This window comes from Rhea pennata, chromosome 4, assembly GCF_028389875.1.
Source record: "Rhea pennata isolate bPtePen1 chromosome 4, bPtePen1.pri, whole genome shotgun sequence".
Classification (NCBI taxonomy): domain Eukaryota; kingdom Metazoa; phylum Chordata; class Aves; order Rheiformes; family Rheidae; genus Rhea; species Rhea pennata.
In genome coordinates, this window is record NC_084666.1 from 42,478,043 (window position 1) to 42,494,170 (window position 16,128).

Here is a 16,128-nt window from a genome sequence, read left to right on the forward strand (position 1 = left end):
GAAGAATGAGTATTCCTTTTGGCTTACCTGAACTAAATATTCCCGGGAAAGCAAAGGCAGCCGAACATGCTCCATCAGGCGTGCCATTAGCTCCTGCCTTACATCTTTGTCATGGTTTACCCACGCTATCACTGCTTCAAATACCTTCCAGAAAACAAACAAATGCAAGTCCCTTGGCTTACAAATTCATGACTATGAGAGTGTCAGTGTGCCTCCAAAACCAACTTCTGATTAGACTAAAATTCCTATCATAGAAAAGGAGTACAGTAGTTACAGCTCCCATTATTTTCATGTTTATTCAATATAAAATTTCAAAGATGCATTAGCCAGTCTCTTTTGGTATCCTTCCTCTACTCATGTTTCAAGGATAACTGCACTACACTTGCAAAATGTGTTGAAAAAATTAATACTGAAAATCCAGTTTGCAACCCTCATTTTTTTCTTTCCTATTCCTGAGAATGGACCTGCTCTGTCATCATTCAGATAACATCGTTATGTCTTACTACAAGAAGCAATCCTAAGCCTTGTTTCTCCTCTACTGCACACAGTTCATTGCTTCTACAGGGCATTAAAATTTTAATTATACTCCACAGAAACAGTATGGTAAGTATTAAAGTCAGAGACCTAGATGTTCAAGGTATTAAGGGAATAGCAACATGGCTTTGCTCATTGCAGTTTAAGCAGATAGTTCTTAGGCTCAAAGTTTCTACAAGATGCAAAAAAAAAAAAAAAAAAAAAAGAAGTTTTAAAAAAGCTTTCATTTTTTCAAAGAACTATGGATTAAATGATTTAAACAGTTTTAGAATTCCTAAGAGCGAAGATTAATTTTCAGCATCAAATTCACAACACTTTTGGGAAAAAATCTTTAAATATGAGCATAATATAGGTTTAATTTCACTGAGTAAGCAAAGGATTGATCCAAACAAGTATACAAGAGCAGTAAGAATAAGCCTTTATTCTCCCTCATCCAAAAGGGTAAAAAGAATAGGGTGAATCTGTGATAACAGATAATCTTACCTTCTCTTCTGAGACAATTGTAAGTTTGTCGCTGGATATCAGACTGCACACCTGCTCTACACCAAGATTGAGGTATTCTTCACTAAGCACGACATCAGAAAAGTGCTGTTCTGTTTGGAGAGGAAAAAAAGTACTCTAATATACAGCACTGCGTGTTACCCTCCCCAAAAAAGTATTAAAACAATACAGAAAAAATAGAAGAATTTGATTCAATATGCATGCTGTTTATTACATCCAGAAGCAATACTTTAATTTAAAACATTTTATATAAGTTAAAGCTTTGTCCCACAAACAACTTTTATATTCAAAGATTCCTTAAAATAATGTAAATACTAAAACACATTCTACTCTAAGTTATAGCAATTAAACATTTTCATCATCACTTTAGTTCAGTACCTATCCTTGACAATAACTTAATTCATTTTTTGCTAGCTTTGTATTCAAAAGTATACATGACTACATCAAAAAGATGTCAGAGAAAGAATATGCCCTGTAAGTTCTTAACAAGCATGTTTTAAACTTGCAGTGCAACATAAACAATGTTTGATTCATTAGAACTAAACAGCAGTTTCACAATCTAATGCAGGTCAAATCAAAAAATTGGGCAACAGGTTTGGATCCTATTGCATCTCTTGGAACTTCCCCAAGGTCAGAAAAATACTACTTATCACAAGCTCCACAAGCTGTAGAAGCTGTTTGATTTTTGTACAGACTTTTTTTAATGCCTCAGAATAACCACCTGACACAATTTCGTGATTTGACTGTAGAACCAGATGTTTTCTTTCAACATATAGCATATATTTATTAAGCTGTCCTTCATGTATTTGGTTGTCTTCTTCTTTCTTCCATCATATGTTTTTTTTTTTTTTTTTTTTTTTTTTTTTAAACTATTCAACTGCTTAAATAGTAGCCCCATCCAGTTAACTGGTCTTTCCCTCCCCCCCCTTCAGTTATGCTTAACAGAAATCAAAAGGGCAGTTCATACCGAGAATTTAAGAATTTGCTTAGAGGAATTTAAGAATTCAGAATTAGAATAAGAGTTATCAAACATATTCAAAATAAATATTTTTCTATAAGTTTTTCTGGCACTACGTTAGGCTACTATAGTTCTTTATGTTTGACACAAACTGTTGAAAGTTAAAAAATGCTGAAGTCCTCCAGAACAAGAAGTCTAATTTTTCAGTAGATTAGTTCTGCAAAGCACGAGGGACTGAAACAAAGATTAGAGAGCATAAAAAGATAAATCTAACACAGTATGATAATTCCTGTCATCCATTTCATTCAGCACCCTGTTCCTTGAAACACGCAGCAAAACACTCTTCAGATAGAAGTCCAAGAATACATATGACAGGTAAACTTGATAGTAAAACTTCCTGTAATGCTGTCACTATAATCACGAAAGATTCCTGGTAGCTAGAAAAATGGTATTTTACCTACCTTACTACATTTCAGTAAAACTGCTATAAAGCCCAGCCCCCCTGAACATGCTAAATTCTCGACTGCAGTGCCTTCCTAGAGTAGTAATTCTACAGTGTCACTGAAAAACAAACCCCACATCTAAACTTAACATAGTTTATTATCAGTTTTCAATTAATGTCCTTGTGTTCTAATCCTGAAATACAATGATAAGAAAAGCTTTGGCCTGTTCACTCAATATTATTCATTACTTTATATTCCCTTCTATCTTTCATCTCTGAAGTAGACAGTCCTGATCTTTTCAATCTCTCACACTCTGACTCTCTCCCATCATGCAGTCATAATCCCTACAAGTTCCTCTAGTTCTGCAGCATTCCTTCAGAATGAACAGATAACTTCTGCAATATTCCAGGCCATGGGTGGGAAAGGAAGAGAAGTATTATTGATTGATCTAACAGCATCGTTACTCTTTCACTTCTTACAAATCTTTGTCTATTTGCTTGCAAGACTGCAAAGATAGTTTAAGTTGGAGGTTTTTTGAGGTGTACCCCACTACTGAATAAAATACCTGTTTATTCTTTCACTATTTATACATGTCTAACAAAGAAAGGTAACTTGCATTAATTAATTTTACGAGCTGCTCCAAATTTCAAGTAACAGAGCTACAAAATAGCATACCTGACTGTTAAGAAACTGAGTTAGGAAGGAAACAGAAAGGAGAAAGAGTTATATTTAAGCAAAACTCATCCAAATCTCAGAGAAATCTGAGGTTCAGAAGCCTTGTTCATCTTCCCTTAAGAATGCCAGTTCAACAGCACTGAAGTGTATCCAACAAGATATTCTTCATAAACTAGAAATAGCCAATTGATTTTACAGACTCCTAATAAAGAAGCCTTCTTTTTTAAGGAGGTGATTTAGATTTATGATATGTTGTAAAGAATAGGAAGAGATCCAGTCCCTAATAAAAAAAAAAAAAACCACATTCAACATTTTCAAACTAACACTATAAAAGTCAAGCTCCCTTTTGTCTTCATAATGGGAAAAGAACTGTAGAAAAAAAGTTGAAAATACAGAATGAAAATAATTAACGAAAAATGAGACTATTTTACTGAATGTCTCCCGCTGTGTATAAAGCATACAATAAAGCATATGACCTTAATAAAATGAGGCAAACGGATGAAAAGTGAAAAGGGAAGAAATTAAAGTCAATAGCTCAAGTTCTTGAGCAATACTTGGAAATAAATCTTCATCCAAATGGATCATTGAAAACAGAGAAATAGGAAGGCAGATGGCTGTATAAATTCTAGCTATGCAAACGGGTAAGGTGAAATTGCTTGTCTCTTTAAAACTAGATCTCTCGTTGTCAAGGAGACTACCTTAAGTGACGGATACATATCCTTTTGTCAGAAGCCAACCGAGATTACAGATGACTGAATTATTCGAAATAATTAGAAACTGAAAAAGAACAAGGAAACTCATAAACACCACTTAAGTAGTCTGCCAACAGTAATTTATCTTAAGCATTCAAGCACTGAGGACAGAAAGCATTATTTTATTATATATAAAAATAATGTTTATGAAATTCAAGCCTTTCTGCTCCTTCTTCACAAGAAGGGTATCAGCATCTTACCTTGAAACACAGCCATTCAGTATTACTAAGTTGTACAAGTTCCAAAAGTTCCATTTTAGAGCCTCCTTTTTCAATAGTCATGACAGAAAAATAGTTTTTTGGGGGTAGACAACACTGTTTTTGTCTTCTATTTTTTAAAGATGTTAGGATTCATATTATCCCACATTACTGTCTAAATTTCAAAAATTAGATCACTTACTTCATTTTTCAATAAAATTTAAAATTCTCATATATTTTATCAGTACATAATCTGAGATATCATCATGAAAAATCCCAGAAAATTTGAAAAAATGTCTTTATGTCTTAAAAAACTTTGACAAGACTAAATATTCCATGCATCTGTCTCCTATTAAACCCCAAACTAGCTTTGGTTTTATTTGGGTTCATTTCTCATTTTCCTGTCTTCACAAACATCTCCCAATTTCAGATAAGCAGACAGCTATAGCTGTCTGGTCAGAATTTTTTATGACAATTATTTTTTCCAAATCAAAATTTTCCACATAGTGTGAGACTTCAGTTCGTACCGGAATCCTGCCTTCTTGTCACCTTGCTGACATAACTAAAGCCAGCTGGCTCCAGAGTCATGCAGTCTGGAAACCAACTGGCTTTGGGAGCTGCAGGGGCTTGGCTCCCAAATTCGCACTTCCTAACTTCCTAAGTGAGCAGAATTTTGCTTCATTATCATCAAAACAATCCCACTCCTTTGGGAAAAAAAAATCCATACCATTTTAGGAAGTTTCTAAAATATCTGTTCCAATTGCGAGCCAAAAGCAGATTTTGACATTTTCCACAAAATGGCATTACTATTCTGCTCATAACTGGTTAAGACAGTTTCTATTTGGATAGCTAGAGATCTGTCCTTATCTGCCCTGTACCTGTGTAGGATGGGCAAACCAGAAGGACAGAAAGGAAGTTCTTAGCAATACGAAAAGGGCTAGTAACTTGATGTTTGGAGCGCAATGAACAATGCCAAAGTGGATAGCAAATGAAGATAAGAGGAGCTGTCACCACTTCTTGGTACTTTTCATTCTTAGTTTGGAGATGTGTGTTCTACAGACAGAAGCAGTAAACAATTGATCTGTCTCTTCTAGCCAAAAAATGCACGGTCTTGCTCACTCAAAAGATACTGTCACTAATTTTATGCTTTTTAGTTACATAGGAAGGAGTGCTACATCTGAAGTCAACACAGGACATTTTATGCTAGAAACATTTGTGGATTAATTCATAAACACAATTACACTTATTTATATGCCTACAGTCAGGCCTTCTCTGGATTAACTGTCTTCAATTGCCACAAATACAGAAGGAAAAGCCTGCTCAAGTTCCCACAGATTACAAAAAACACTTTCAGAGAATCACGGTGGCAAAAGCACTTGTAATCCATCTTCTATTTTCTGATTTACAACAGTGACTGTTCTGAGCATTTGTCTGTGAGTATGGTCTATTGTTCAACCCAGCTTAAATATCTGGTCTATCATTAATAGCCTTCAATCGTTTTCTAACATTTTTCCAGTGTTGTTGATGACAATATTCATTACCATCCATTTCCATAAAACTTTTTAATATTTTGTACACTTTCATAAATCTTCTCCCAAAGACCTTCCCAAATCCTCATTAATACATATGACAAAATTTGGCCAGAGCTTATCAGCACCAGATGCTGCAGCTAAAAAAGGAAAAAAGCATGAGAACCTCGCAAAAATTCTGTGTTTGTTACTTTGTGAAAAAAAAGATCATGATCAAATAAGCTAAGTCTCACAAATCTCTTTTGTCTGTTTTGGGCCAACTGTTTCTATTCTATGAAGCAGATTTCTATAAACCAAATGGAGTACTTGCATTGTTCTGACATGATAATGCTACAAACTTAACTGGAACCTCCCAGAAATATAGCTTCTTTTTGAATCAATACCCTTTTATTTTACAGAGATGCACAGGAACTTAGAAAGATCCAAGTTGTAGGCTGGCATAAAAGAACAATGAAAATTACTTAAACAAATGAAACAAAAATATCTACCAAGAACAATTTTTAAAATTTTACTTCATTTCATACTGTTCCAGCCAAAAAAATCACAATGTGACACATGGTCTGCCAATTTGAGGACTGTCAGAAGGTAAATATTTCAGAATCAATTTTTTTTAAAAAAATCTGATATAGTTGTCAATTTTATGCTAAAGTAACTGCTTTTTAGAACACTGTGAGATTGCTAGCAACCAAGGTAACAGCAGCATAGCAACAGAAGTTGCTACTCAAAATAGAATTGTAAAAAGATTCTGCTAAATATGTCCTTTAAATCTCACGCATACCAATGTGCACAAGACTAGTCTATAGAAGATGCACATATTTCTAAATCTAGTCAGGACTCAAGTGTTGGGTGCAAAGTACCTGAATCCAAAAATGTTATGCCCCACAGTAAAGTAAAGTAGAGCAAAAAGTGCTTCTTAATTATGTTAAGAATCCTGATAAAGTTCCTTTGACTGCTCTCCAGCATGATGGGCCAAGAAGCTTTATACAGTAATGTGTACAAGTAGTCATCAAAAGACACTTCTTCCATAAAGAATCCTGTATCGGCCTATACAGCTAGTGAAACTATATTATCCTTTGGCTGCAACAAAGAAATATGTCAAGCACTGCAGGAATGCTCCCGTACTGTGCTGCTACAGACCACAATGCTCGCAGTAGTAGAATTTCATAGGATAAGTGGAATATATTCCACTTTTTTTCAAAAGATTAAAGGGTAGAAGCAGACTTCTACCTAACAGCATAACTTTTAATAATGACACATTATGAAAAAGAGCAGAATTATTTCATTAACAAAGATGGCAATAACAGTTTTTCTTCTGCTTTACAGTGTCAGCTGGCTTGTGAGGCTGTCCGATTACTCTCTTCAGTTTATCCCAGGACTGGCATGGCCTAGAGAGCTACATGTTCCCTACCTCTCTTGTTAAAGATGAAAAAGCCATGGGAATCAGCTGTTTGCAGCAGCTTGCTCTTTCTAGTCTAAGATGGCATGCCCCTCTAAACACTCTTCTCCCGTAGCTCTCTTTCAACAGGAGATTAATTCATTTCCTTCCCCAAGACCTTCTATTTAGCATTTCTACTGCTTATCTTACTTAGCATCTTCAGAGTCAAACCATTTTCCTTTATTATAAGGGTTTACTAGTCTATCTTGAGATGGTTATCTATAACATTATGATAAGTATAAAATGTAACATGTTTTTAGGAACATTTTTTGTTTCATGAACATTCTCTACGACCAAGTATCAGTGAAAAAAACTGAGAATGGGTGCTCACTAACAGCATTCACACTGCATACTCTTAGGAACCCTTCTGGATTTCTGCTTATGTTCTCTGATAAATCTATTTAAATCAGAACTGGAATGGCCATTCTTTCACACAAAAAGAGCTTGCATATTGTAAACTTGTCACTCATTCTCCCCTGAAAGTATTAGCAATAAGCATTCATTCAACCCTTCTCTGCTATATTATGCATTCAAGTTAAGATACTTGAGAACAGAGTATTTGCTCATAAAAGAAAGATGAGAGCCTCCGTTGTTTTTATTCCCCATCTTTGCAACTGTCAGAGGACTCAGAACAGGACTGCGTTCTGAACCACCACAAGAGCACTTAGAATCTCAGTTGCAAAGCTTAATTGTAACAGAAGCTAATTCCAAGTCATTTGTATCAAGTGTCTGCTATTTTCAGATTCCCCATATGTATCACAGATGTATATAAATGGGCAAGTTACAGAAACCTAACACACTTTTACAGCCCATCACAGGACTATGAAGCTCCAATTTTAAAGCAAGTTGGGTTTTTACTCCCACTGGAAGGCCCCTCCAGAGCCTCACTATCATAGTAAATTCTGATCCACATTTGCATCCATACGTTTTTATGCTAGCATCTTCTAAGAAAGGTACTTTTTTAGATACTTCTAAAAAGCATCTTTTTGCCTCTTTTTCCTAAATATCAAATAGCAATTGTTATAAAATGAAGACTGGGAGAAGTTAAGCATAAGTGCTTTCCATTTTGTCTAGAAAGATGAAACTCTCACTGCTCTTTAAATCTAGTAATTCTCTCCTGTTCTAGTTTCTAGAACCTGCAGTCCCAACCTACCTCCTCCCAGGCAGGGAGATCACAGCTGTCTGTGATCCAGAGCCTAGCTCTGAAATACCACAGTTGCATCTCTTTGGCTCAGACCTTTAAGAAAATTGTTCAGTTGTGAGCAAGAGCCTTGGCAAAGTACACAGAGCCAATCTAGACAAGAATTAGTGGAGGGGAAAGCAGGTAAGATGACTGAGATGTGGACAGTAATAAGCCTGAGAACGTAAGAGGAAAAACATTGACAGGAAAAGTGAGAGTAATTGTATGAAAGTAAGAGTAGGGTAGAAAATTCTAATGAAGAAAACCAGGGAACCAGAAGACAGCAGTCTAGCAACACTGAATATCCCATTCAAGGGTCAGCCCTTCCTCCTGACTGAAGACTGCCTGGCCAGTGAAGACTTCTTGGGCTCTTTTATCGGGAGTAGTGAGCATGCAGGTGCTCAGCCTCATAGTTTGCAAGTCTTAGCTAAGACTTGCAGGTTTAACCTTTTCAGTTATCTATGTCCTGCTTGCAGAGTCTCTCTGAGCAAAGCAAAAGATGCCTGACCAAAATGACTCAGAAAGGGAGGGTTATGAGCTGTACGCAGTTCCTATACACTCTAATATATTTCATAGTATTTCACTCAATGTCTTGCCAAAGTCTTAGATTTTATATTATGGTAAGTACTATACATAAATATTAACTTTAAATACTGAATTTAAAGATAGTTTAAAAGTAACTGATGTAGCTTAAAAATCAAAGTCACAACAGAAGTTGGGGAAAAAAAATCAATTTGAAATTAAGCAACACTATGTTAACATAATGTCATGGAGATACAAAATATTTAGACTGCCCTAATACTCTTCAAATGTTTCATGATATTTTGTTATTTCTGGTATTTTCTACACTGCTGTCACGTTTTAAGCTACATTTGCCTGATAAAATTCTAGGGATCAATGAAGACAGTGCAATGCAATGAAGCTGTTCACACCTTCGGGCACAGCATATTTATCTTAGGAGCAAGAATAGAGTATGCATTGCTTTAAAACCTACCACACAGATGCATCAAAGTTAAAATAGGAGTTGAGCTGGCACCTAATGGTAGGGCCCAGCAATACTCCAAAAATAGGATGACAAAAAGGGGAAGCATACATGAGGGAAGAGCTTTCTGGAGGAATCTGAAATAGCTTGATTAAGGAAGAAAAGGAAAGTTAGTTCCAAGGACAAAAAAAAAGAAAAAGAGAGATATGAAATAAAAGATTTATGTATCACTACCCAGGGGATAATGAACTGGAAAAGCCAAGGATGACAGGTTGGAATTTGACTGAGATGAGGGGGGAAAGAGAAGAGAAGAGATAAGAATACTACAAGAGTAGTAAGATGACCTTAGGAAACAGAGAAAGTTAAAGCAGAGGCAGATGACTAGTGCAACAGAAGGGAAATAAGGTGTAGAGATAGGGAGGTTTGGTAGAGAGGGAAGAAAAAAATATGAGAATAAGCAACTGAGCAGTTGAAGAAAAATGGCAGAGGAAAGTTAAAGTTATGTCTACAAACCTGAATAACTAGGAGAACACAGAAGTCACCAGTGACAGAGGAAGAGGAAAGGGGAAGGGAAAGACATTTAGAGGGGGGAAAAAAATCAAAACTAAGTTCAGTTTTGCTGAATCTGAACGGGAAATGAGATATCCAAAGGACACTGAAAAGACAGTAAAAGATCTGTGACTGGGCAGATGGTACAAGTTCCATCTAAAGAGGCATACCTGAGGGTCACTCTCAGCTTCTGACAATAGACAATTTCTAAATTAGCAGTACATTCTAAAACAAATATGTCCTATTCCCTAAATATTCTCTCCTATAGCTCCAATCAAAATTTACTGCTCTGCTGGCTACTAAAGTAAATGCTATAAAGAAGGGGTTTGTTTTTTTTTTTTTTTTGCTCACTGTAACAAGCTTCCATTAAAAGGAATTCCTCAGTGTAATGTCTTCCATCTCAGCTCAGACATCAAAAACTCAAGGCACTCTACACAAAAGAACCAGTAAAATCATCCCTACATGAACACATTTTAAAATGTTAGTTTTAGTCATATTGTTATGCTATAAACTTACTGCTTGTATAAAGCTTACACAATGGCTTTAAGGTTTTGTTTATTTTTTATTAATCTACATTATGCAACTCTTTCTTAGTGTCAAGACAGTTAAGAAATAAGTAATTTGGATGTATTACACTGTATTAACAATTACTGATTTGGTAATACTTTTAGAAAGTTCCAGCACCTTTATAAGGCTAGAATTTAGAATAGGAAATAAAATTGGAAAATAAAGAAAAAAAAGATTTTATCTTTTAGAGAATCCTAGAAATGTAGGCTAGAAAGAATTTCAAATCTTCTAGTTCTACACACAGGTATGATCTACACCACCCCAAATCAGAAGCTGGTCTAATCAGTTCTCAAAGCTGCCCAACAGTAGAGGCCTCGTAACTTCCACAGACAACCTGCCATCTATGGTGCAAGATTTTAAATACCAAGCTAGGTTCTTGCTGAATCACAAGTTGTTTGGACCCTGGTCCTGATAGACCATGAAGATGTGCTTGGTGCTTATTTTAACTGTTTCAACTAAGAGTCTTCCTTTTTCTGGCAGACTTTTCATATTTCTCATGAAGAAGAGTGTATTAGATATTTCTGCAGTATCCTGGGTAAATTTCAACTTGTGGCAGCAGGTGAGGAAATGCTCGTATTGTGTATGTCTACACAAGCTATATTCTATGCTAGTGGTAACTTGCCTGCATATGTGTTGGCCTTGTTCAAGAGATCTGTGCACGCATGCATGTCAGCAAAAGCACGAATCCCCAGGCAATTGACTGGATGAAGCTGAGATTCCAAAAATTCACAGCAAGTCCTTTTCACATCCTGCAGTTGCAAGAGACCAGCTGCTGGGAGCAGTACCTGTAAGAAGCAACAGGTGGTTAGTGTTCCGTTCAATTCTGAGCTTTTACAAGAATACTGTCAATATTAATACAGAAAATGCAGAAACAGCAAAAAACTATTAATAAACTGAAAGACTAACACATAGAGAGGAAGATTTCAGAACTTCAGGACTTAAGAACTTAAAATCTAAGGATGACATGTTTAACCTCCCTGCAAATACAGTTTAAGATCTAAAATCAAAAGCAACATCACTTCCCAATATTCATCCTCGTTTCCTTCTTACTCATCCTCAGAACTTCATAACTACATCTAATCTCCAATCCTTCACAATTAGATACTTCTTTAAATCAAAGTTTTCTAGACCATGATAGAATACGTGAAACTTATTTACATGCAACCATTTAGGATAATGTCCAGTTTCTTTAAGCACAAATGTATTTTTGCTTACGTGTATTTTTATGTGCTTATATGTATGTGTATTTTTATGAACTAATTCCAGTAAGGATTCTAAATTCAGTTTCCGAAAATGTCTGTGACTTTCATGGAGGAATGGCAATCCAGACATTCCAAAGTCTGAACACCTAAAACTCACTCATTAAAAATCTGTACCAGAAAGATACTACTGTGAGTGGCATATTTGTCCTTCAACTGTCAGAAGCAGTGAAGGCAAGCAAAAAGTACAGAAGAACTTTAAAAATATCACAACATGTATTTTGTTCACCCAGCAAAACTTAAACAAAAGCTTCAGGTGGGCTATAATTGTGCCTTTGAGCAAGCTTCCATACTGTAATCTACCATTTCTTCTTCAGAATATTTTCTTTTCCTGTGGCTTTGACAGTTATTTTAAGGAGATTTCTATTTTAGAACATTCAAGTGTGAAATTAATGTTAACTTTACTGGATAGGATAACTTGAAAGATTTTAATATCCAGATTAGTCTTGCAAATTATGTTGTTTATGTATAGAGAAAATAGATACCATACGGCAATATCAGTAAGCAAGCAAAAAAAAAAAAAAAAAAAAAAAGCATGAGACAATGGCTATACTACTTTTGTTAACTCTTATTTAATTACTTGGATAGAATCAAAAAGGCAGACAAGAAGAAAGCTCAAAGAACAAGAAGATGGAAGAACAGGAAGAGAACTAGAAGAGTAGGGCAGAAGAAACAAGGTAACTCTTACTACACTGAAGTTGCAGAATATACTTCTAAGTTACTGGTCTTCAGAGAACGTTTTAATTTTAGTAACTGCCTATAGAAACAAGTACTTATCATCTCTGTAAGCATCTACTTTGCTTCTAGAGAATTACTGTTATTGTCTACACTTTAGACTTTTTTCTTTAAATAAAACTAATAACTATGACCGAAACTAAAACAAATGAAAAAGGACTTTGTGTGATGAAATCGTCTAATATCTTTAAACTTCATTTTTTGGTTATACTTCTATTGTTTATGGTTTTTCCTCTTCCTTCAGCCTGCGATGCATGAAGCCTGCTTGAAAACCATCTCATGTTCCTCAAGATACTTAATTAATCCCTAATTTCAGGCAATAATTCACTATAACCAAATGCTATAATCAAAGGCTATCACTACTATAGTTAGAAAAAAGAAAGATTGAATAATAGTTTGCTTTGAATATCTACTGGTAATAAAAAAGAAACGAAGGAAACAAACACATATATACAAACACAAGATGAAAATAGTCCAATGAACTCATTTTATAGTAGCATATACAATATGTTTATGAAGTGAAGATAATGTAAATAATATTTCTATTACTAGAACTGCAGTATGATCAGTTATATCACTGAGTGGACAATTCATTTGATAATGAATTCTAGGATGAGATAAAGTCATGAAATTAAACACCAAAAATCAGGGCTACACTTCTAAACACAAGTATTTATTTACACAAATTGTTCCAAATAAGCAAACATTTCATAGTGCTAACAAATTCAGTAATAATTCAAACACACTCCTAAGTAGTTTTAAGTAGGTTGTCAATAGAATTGAGCAAATAACTCCAAGAACTCTTCTTGGCTGTGTAAGCGAATGTAGTAGAAAAAAAAATTTTACAGTCATCAACAAAAACACTAAAAGAAACTGAAAGGTAAAACTAGAAATTTTAGAATTTGCAGAAAAGAATATAAGATTCGTGTGTACAAATGTTCACACTGAGCAGTTTGTTCACTCATATATCCTGTAAAGAAAAGTTGTAAGAATTAGAAGATCAATCTTTATCAGGTGAAAATTAAGTGAGGTCTTAAATCATTATAGTGGAGTCTGATAACTAAAATAAGAATCTGTATCTTTACAATAACACATTTAAATCTAAATGTATTTGTGTGTATTCTGCTAGTAGAAAGGAAAAGGGAGGCAATATCCATCAGTTTTACCCAATTAAAATTATATGCTGAGCTTTGGTTACTAGGCAACAGGAGCTATGATAACATCTAGCTATTTCCATTTATACCCCTAGAAGTATAGGAAGCTACAACACCTTCCATTTAAAAACACAGTTTCATCCCAGGAGGATTCAGCCAGGGACAGAGGCATATGAAAAAACAAAACTCCTCCCAAAACCTGTAAAAAAACCTACATTAAAATTGCAGCATGAATTAAGCTTAGCTGCTGCTGACTCTAAACTCTGGTAGCGTATAACTCAGATTTATTTCCAAAAATAACCACTAGAGGGTATCCTGACTTTCCTCTAATGATCATAAATTCTTTCATAAGCATATCACCTTGTAGGGCAAAAGATGCAGAGGGGAAAAATAATTTTCAGTTATACTAGGAAATATATTCTCATCATGGTAGTTGGCATTTTATTAATCAAAGCAACTGAACTGATTACTGCTACAGATAGCAAGTAAGGAATTACATACTCTCTTCCCGCCCCTCTACCCTCCCCACCTCAAAGCAGTAGTGACGACTCTTGGAGGGGCTGCTAGTGTTCCTAGGGCAGATCACTTAATCATTTCAGGTCTTTGAAGACTATTTTCTGACTATCTCCTCCTGCTTCTCCCTTTCCAAAGCTACATACATCTGCCAAATACACACCAAGTGCACCTCTCCAACTCCAGAGGCAAAAAGGATGGTGACAAGGTATTACTATATGTTTTTTAACCCACCCACAGGGTCACTCATGTAGTCAGGGAGGGTTCATTTAAGGCCTTAAACTCTGGTCCATGTTATCACTGGGCTGTACTGAAGCCCTTCACCATAACTCAGCCAGATCACTGGCCTATACTCAAGGCTGCTGCCCTCTCTTCTGGCCTTTCAAATACATGCACAGAGGCCTAAGTGCGCTGATGTGGCCTGCAGCTTTTCTTCCCCTCTTCTTTCTCCAGACAGCACCGTGGCTCTATTCACCATCACGCAACCGGACATACGTATCTCACCTGACCAAAACACACACGCTTTGAGTTCTGCGACAAAGGCAGCTGGTACCCCCTGCTACGCAGCCAGTTACTTGCTTGTTACACCAGAAGCACGTATCCAGTTGTACATGACACCTCAGCTCAGAAGGGACACATCTGCAATCACGTTACAGCAGATACGACACCAGGTGAGAGTCTGCCCTATCTGAAAGCTGCGCTAAAAAACAGTGTGTGTTTTGGATCACAAAGCACTCCCCCACCTTTTTATATAGGGCACTGGCAAGTGAGACAAGCTAGCTGACCTAACGCGCATCCCGTCATCACAGCACTTCTGCTTCAGGAAGTTCGGTGTTACACTCCCCTTCACACAGCCCCGCGCTCCCATCAAAAGCGCACGCCAGTCAGCACCACTTTATGCAAGGCAGGAGCTCTCAGCATCTGCCCTACTCAGTTGAGAAGGAAGGAAAAAAATCACTTACCGGAGCAAGTCCAGGGGAGGGAGCCACCAAGAAGGTCAGAGGTCTGGAGCACATGACATTAACTGGAGATACTGGGAGAACTAGATTTATTCAGCCTTAAAAGAGAGGGCTAAAGGAAGATCTTATTACCACCTGCAACTACCTAAAGGGCAGGTACAAAAAATATAGAGCCAGACTGTTCTGGAAGATGCAAAGTGATAGGACAGCAGATACAAGCAGATATGAGCAGAAACACTGAAAATTCTGATTAGATATGAGGAGAGTTAGGCGTGCACATGCACGTGTGTGTATGTGTGTGTGTGTGTGTGCAGGTATGTTTAAACTGTGAGGGTAGTTAATACCTGGAACAAGCTGCCCTGAGGAATCTCCATCCTTGGAGAGACTCAAAAACTCAACTGCACAGAAGTCTGAGCACCCTACACTAACTGGACATATTTTGAGAGGAATGATCTCCACAGGTCCCTTCCAACATAAATTATTCTTTGATTCTGTGAAAATTAAAAAAAAAATCCTTACACATATCTATTAATCAATCCTACTGCTGTAGGATTAATTAGTAAGAATGATAAGCGTTATCTTCCAAAAACCATAGTCTGAAATCATTACATTAAAAACTAAATTTAGTGTAACTGCTTGAAAAGAGCACAAAAAAGTTGAGCAGAACACATTACGAAGTTCAGAAGGAAGACGGCTGCAAAGAGCCACCAGCTAAGCACTGGGATTCGTTTGATGAAGTGCTAAGCCAAGCCTCGATAGCTGTAGCCTCTCCTTAAAAGGACAGAGGACACTTTTTCCACTTCATGTTCTTCTATTTATTTCAGATCTCTGTTAGTTCATTGAAAACTGAAAACTAAATAGGAATTTGAAAAGAAAGAATCTTTGATTTCCAGATGCATTCAGTTGACCAACTATCAACAATACTTTACTTATTCAGAATCAAAGTTTGTTTGAAATGCAAAACAAGCTTTCAAATTTTTAATTTCTTATTCATCCAGCACATTATAATTGAAATAAATTTTAACATGACATTTTACTGAAAACACTTTAAAATTAAAGCAGCTGGGTACAAATCATGAATAAATATTAAATCATTTGCTATAAAGAAAATACTAAACTATAAAATTGTACTGTGTTATTTAGTTGCTTGAGGAAATATTTAAGTACACAGAAACAGATGCTATGTACAGTTGAGAAATACTGTGT

The 16,128-nt window shown here is 36.0% G+C and overlaps 1 protein-coding gene across 4 annotated transcripts in view; it reads right to left on the reverse strand.

Moving 5' to 3' along the window:
• KLHL2 (kelch like family member 2) overlaps positions 1-16,128 on the reverse strand; it is a 60,968-nt gene that overhangs the window by 12,240 nt on the left and 32,600 nt on the right. For all 4 annotated transcript variants that reach the window (XR_009958144.1, XM_062573806.1, XM_062573805.1 and 1 more), the window contains 3 exons: positions 10,925-11,087; positions 1,018-1,127; positions 28-144 (listed from right to left, as the gene is read on the reverse strand). Coding sequence is in view for 3 of the 4 variants with exons in the window: in XM_062573806.1 (XP_062429790.1) it covers positions 28-144; positions 1,018-1,127; positions 10,925-11,087 (390 nt within the window). In the remaining variant the exon portion in view is untranslated. The remainder of the gene's footprint in view (positions 1-27; positions 145-1,017; positions 1,128-10,924; positions 11,088-16,128) is intronic.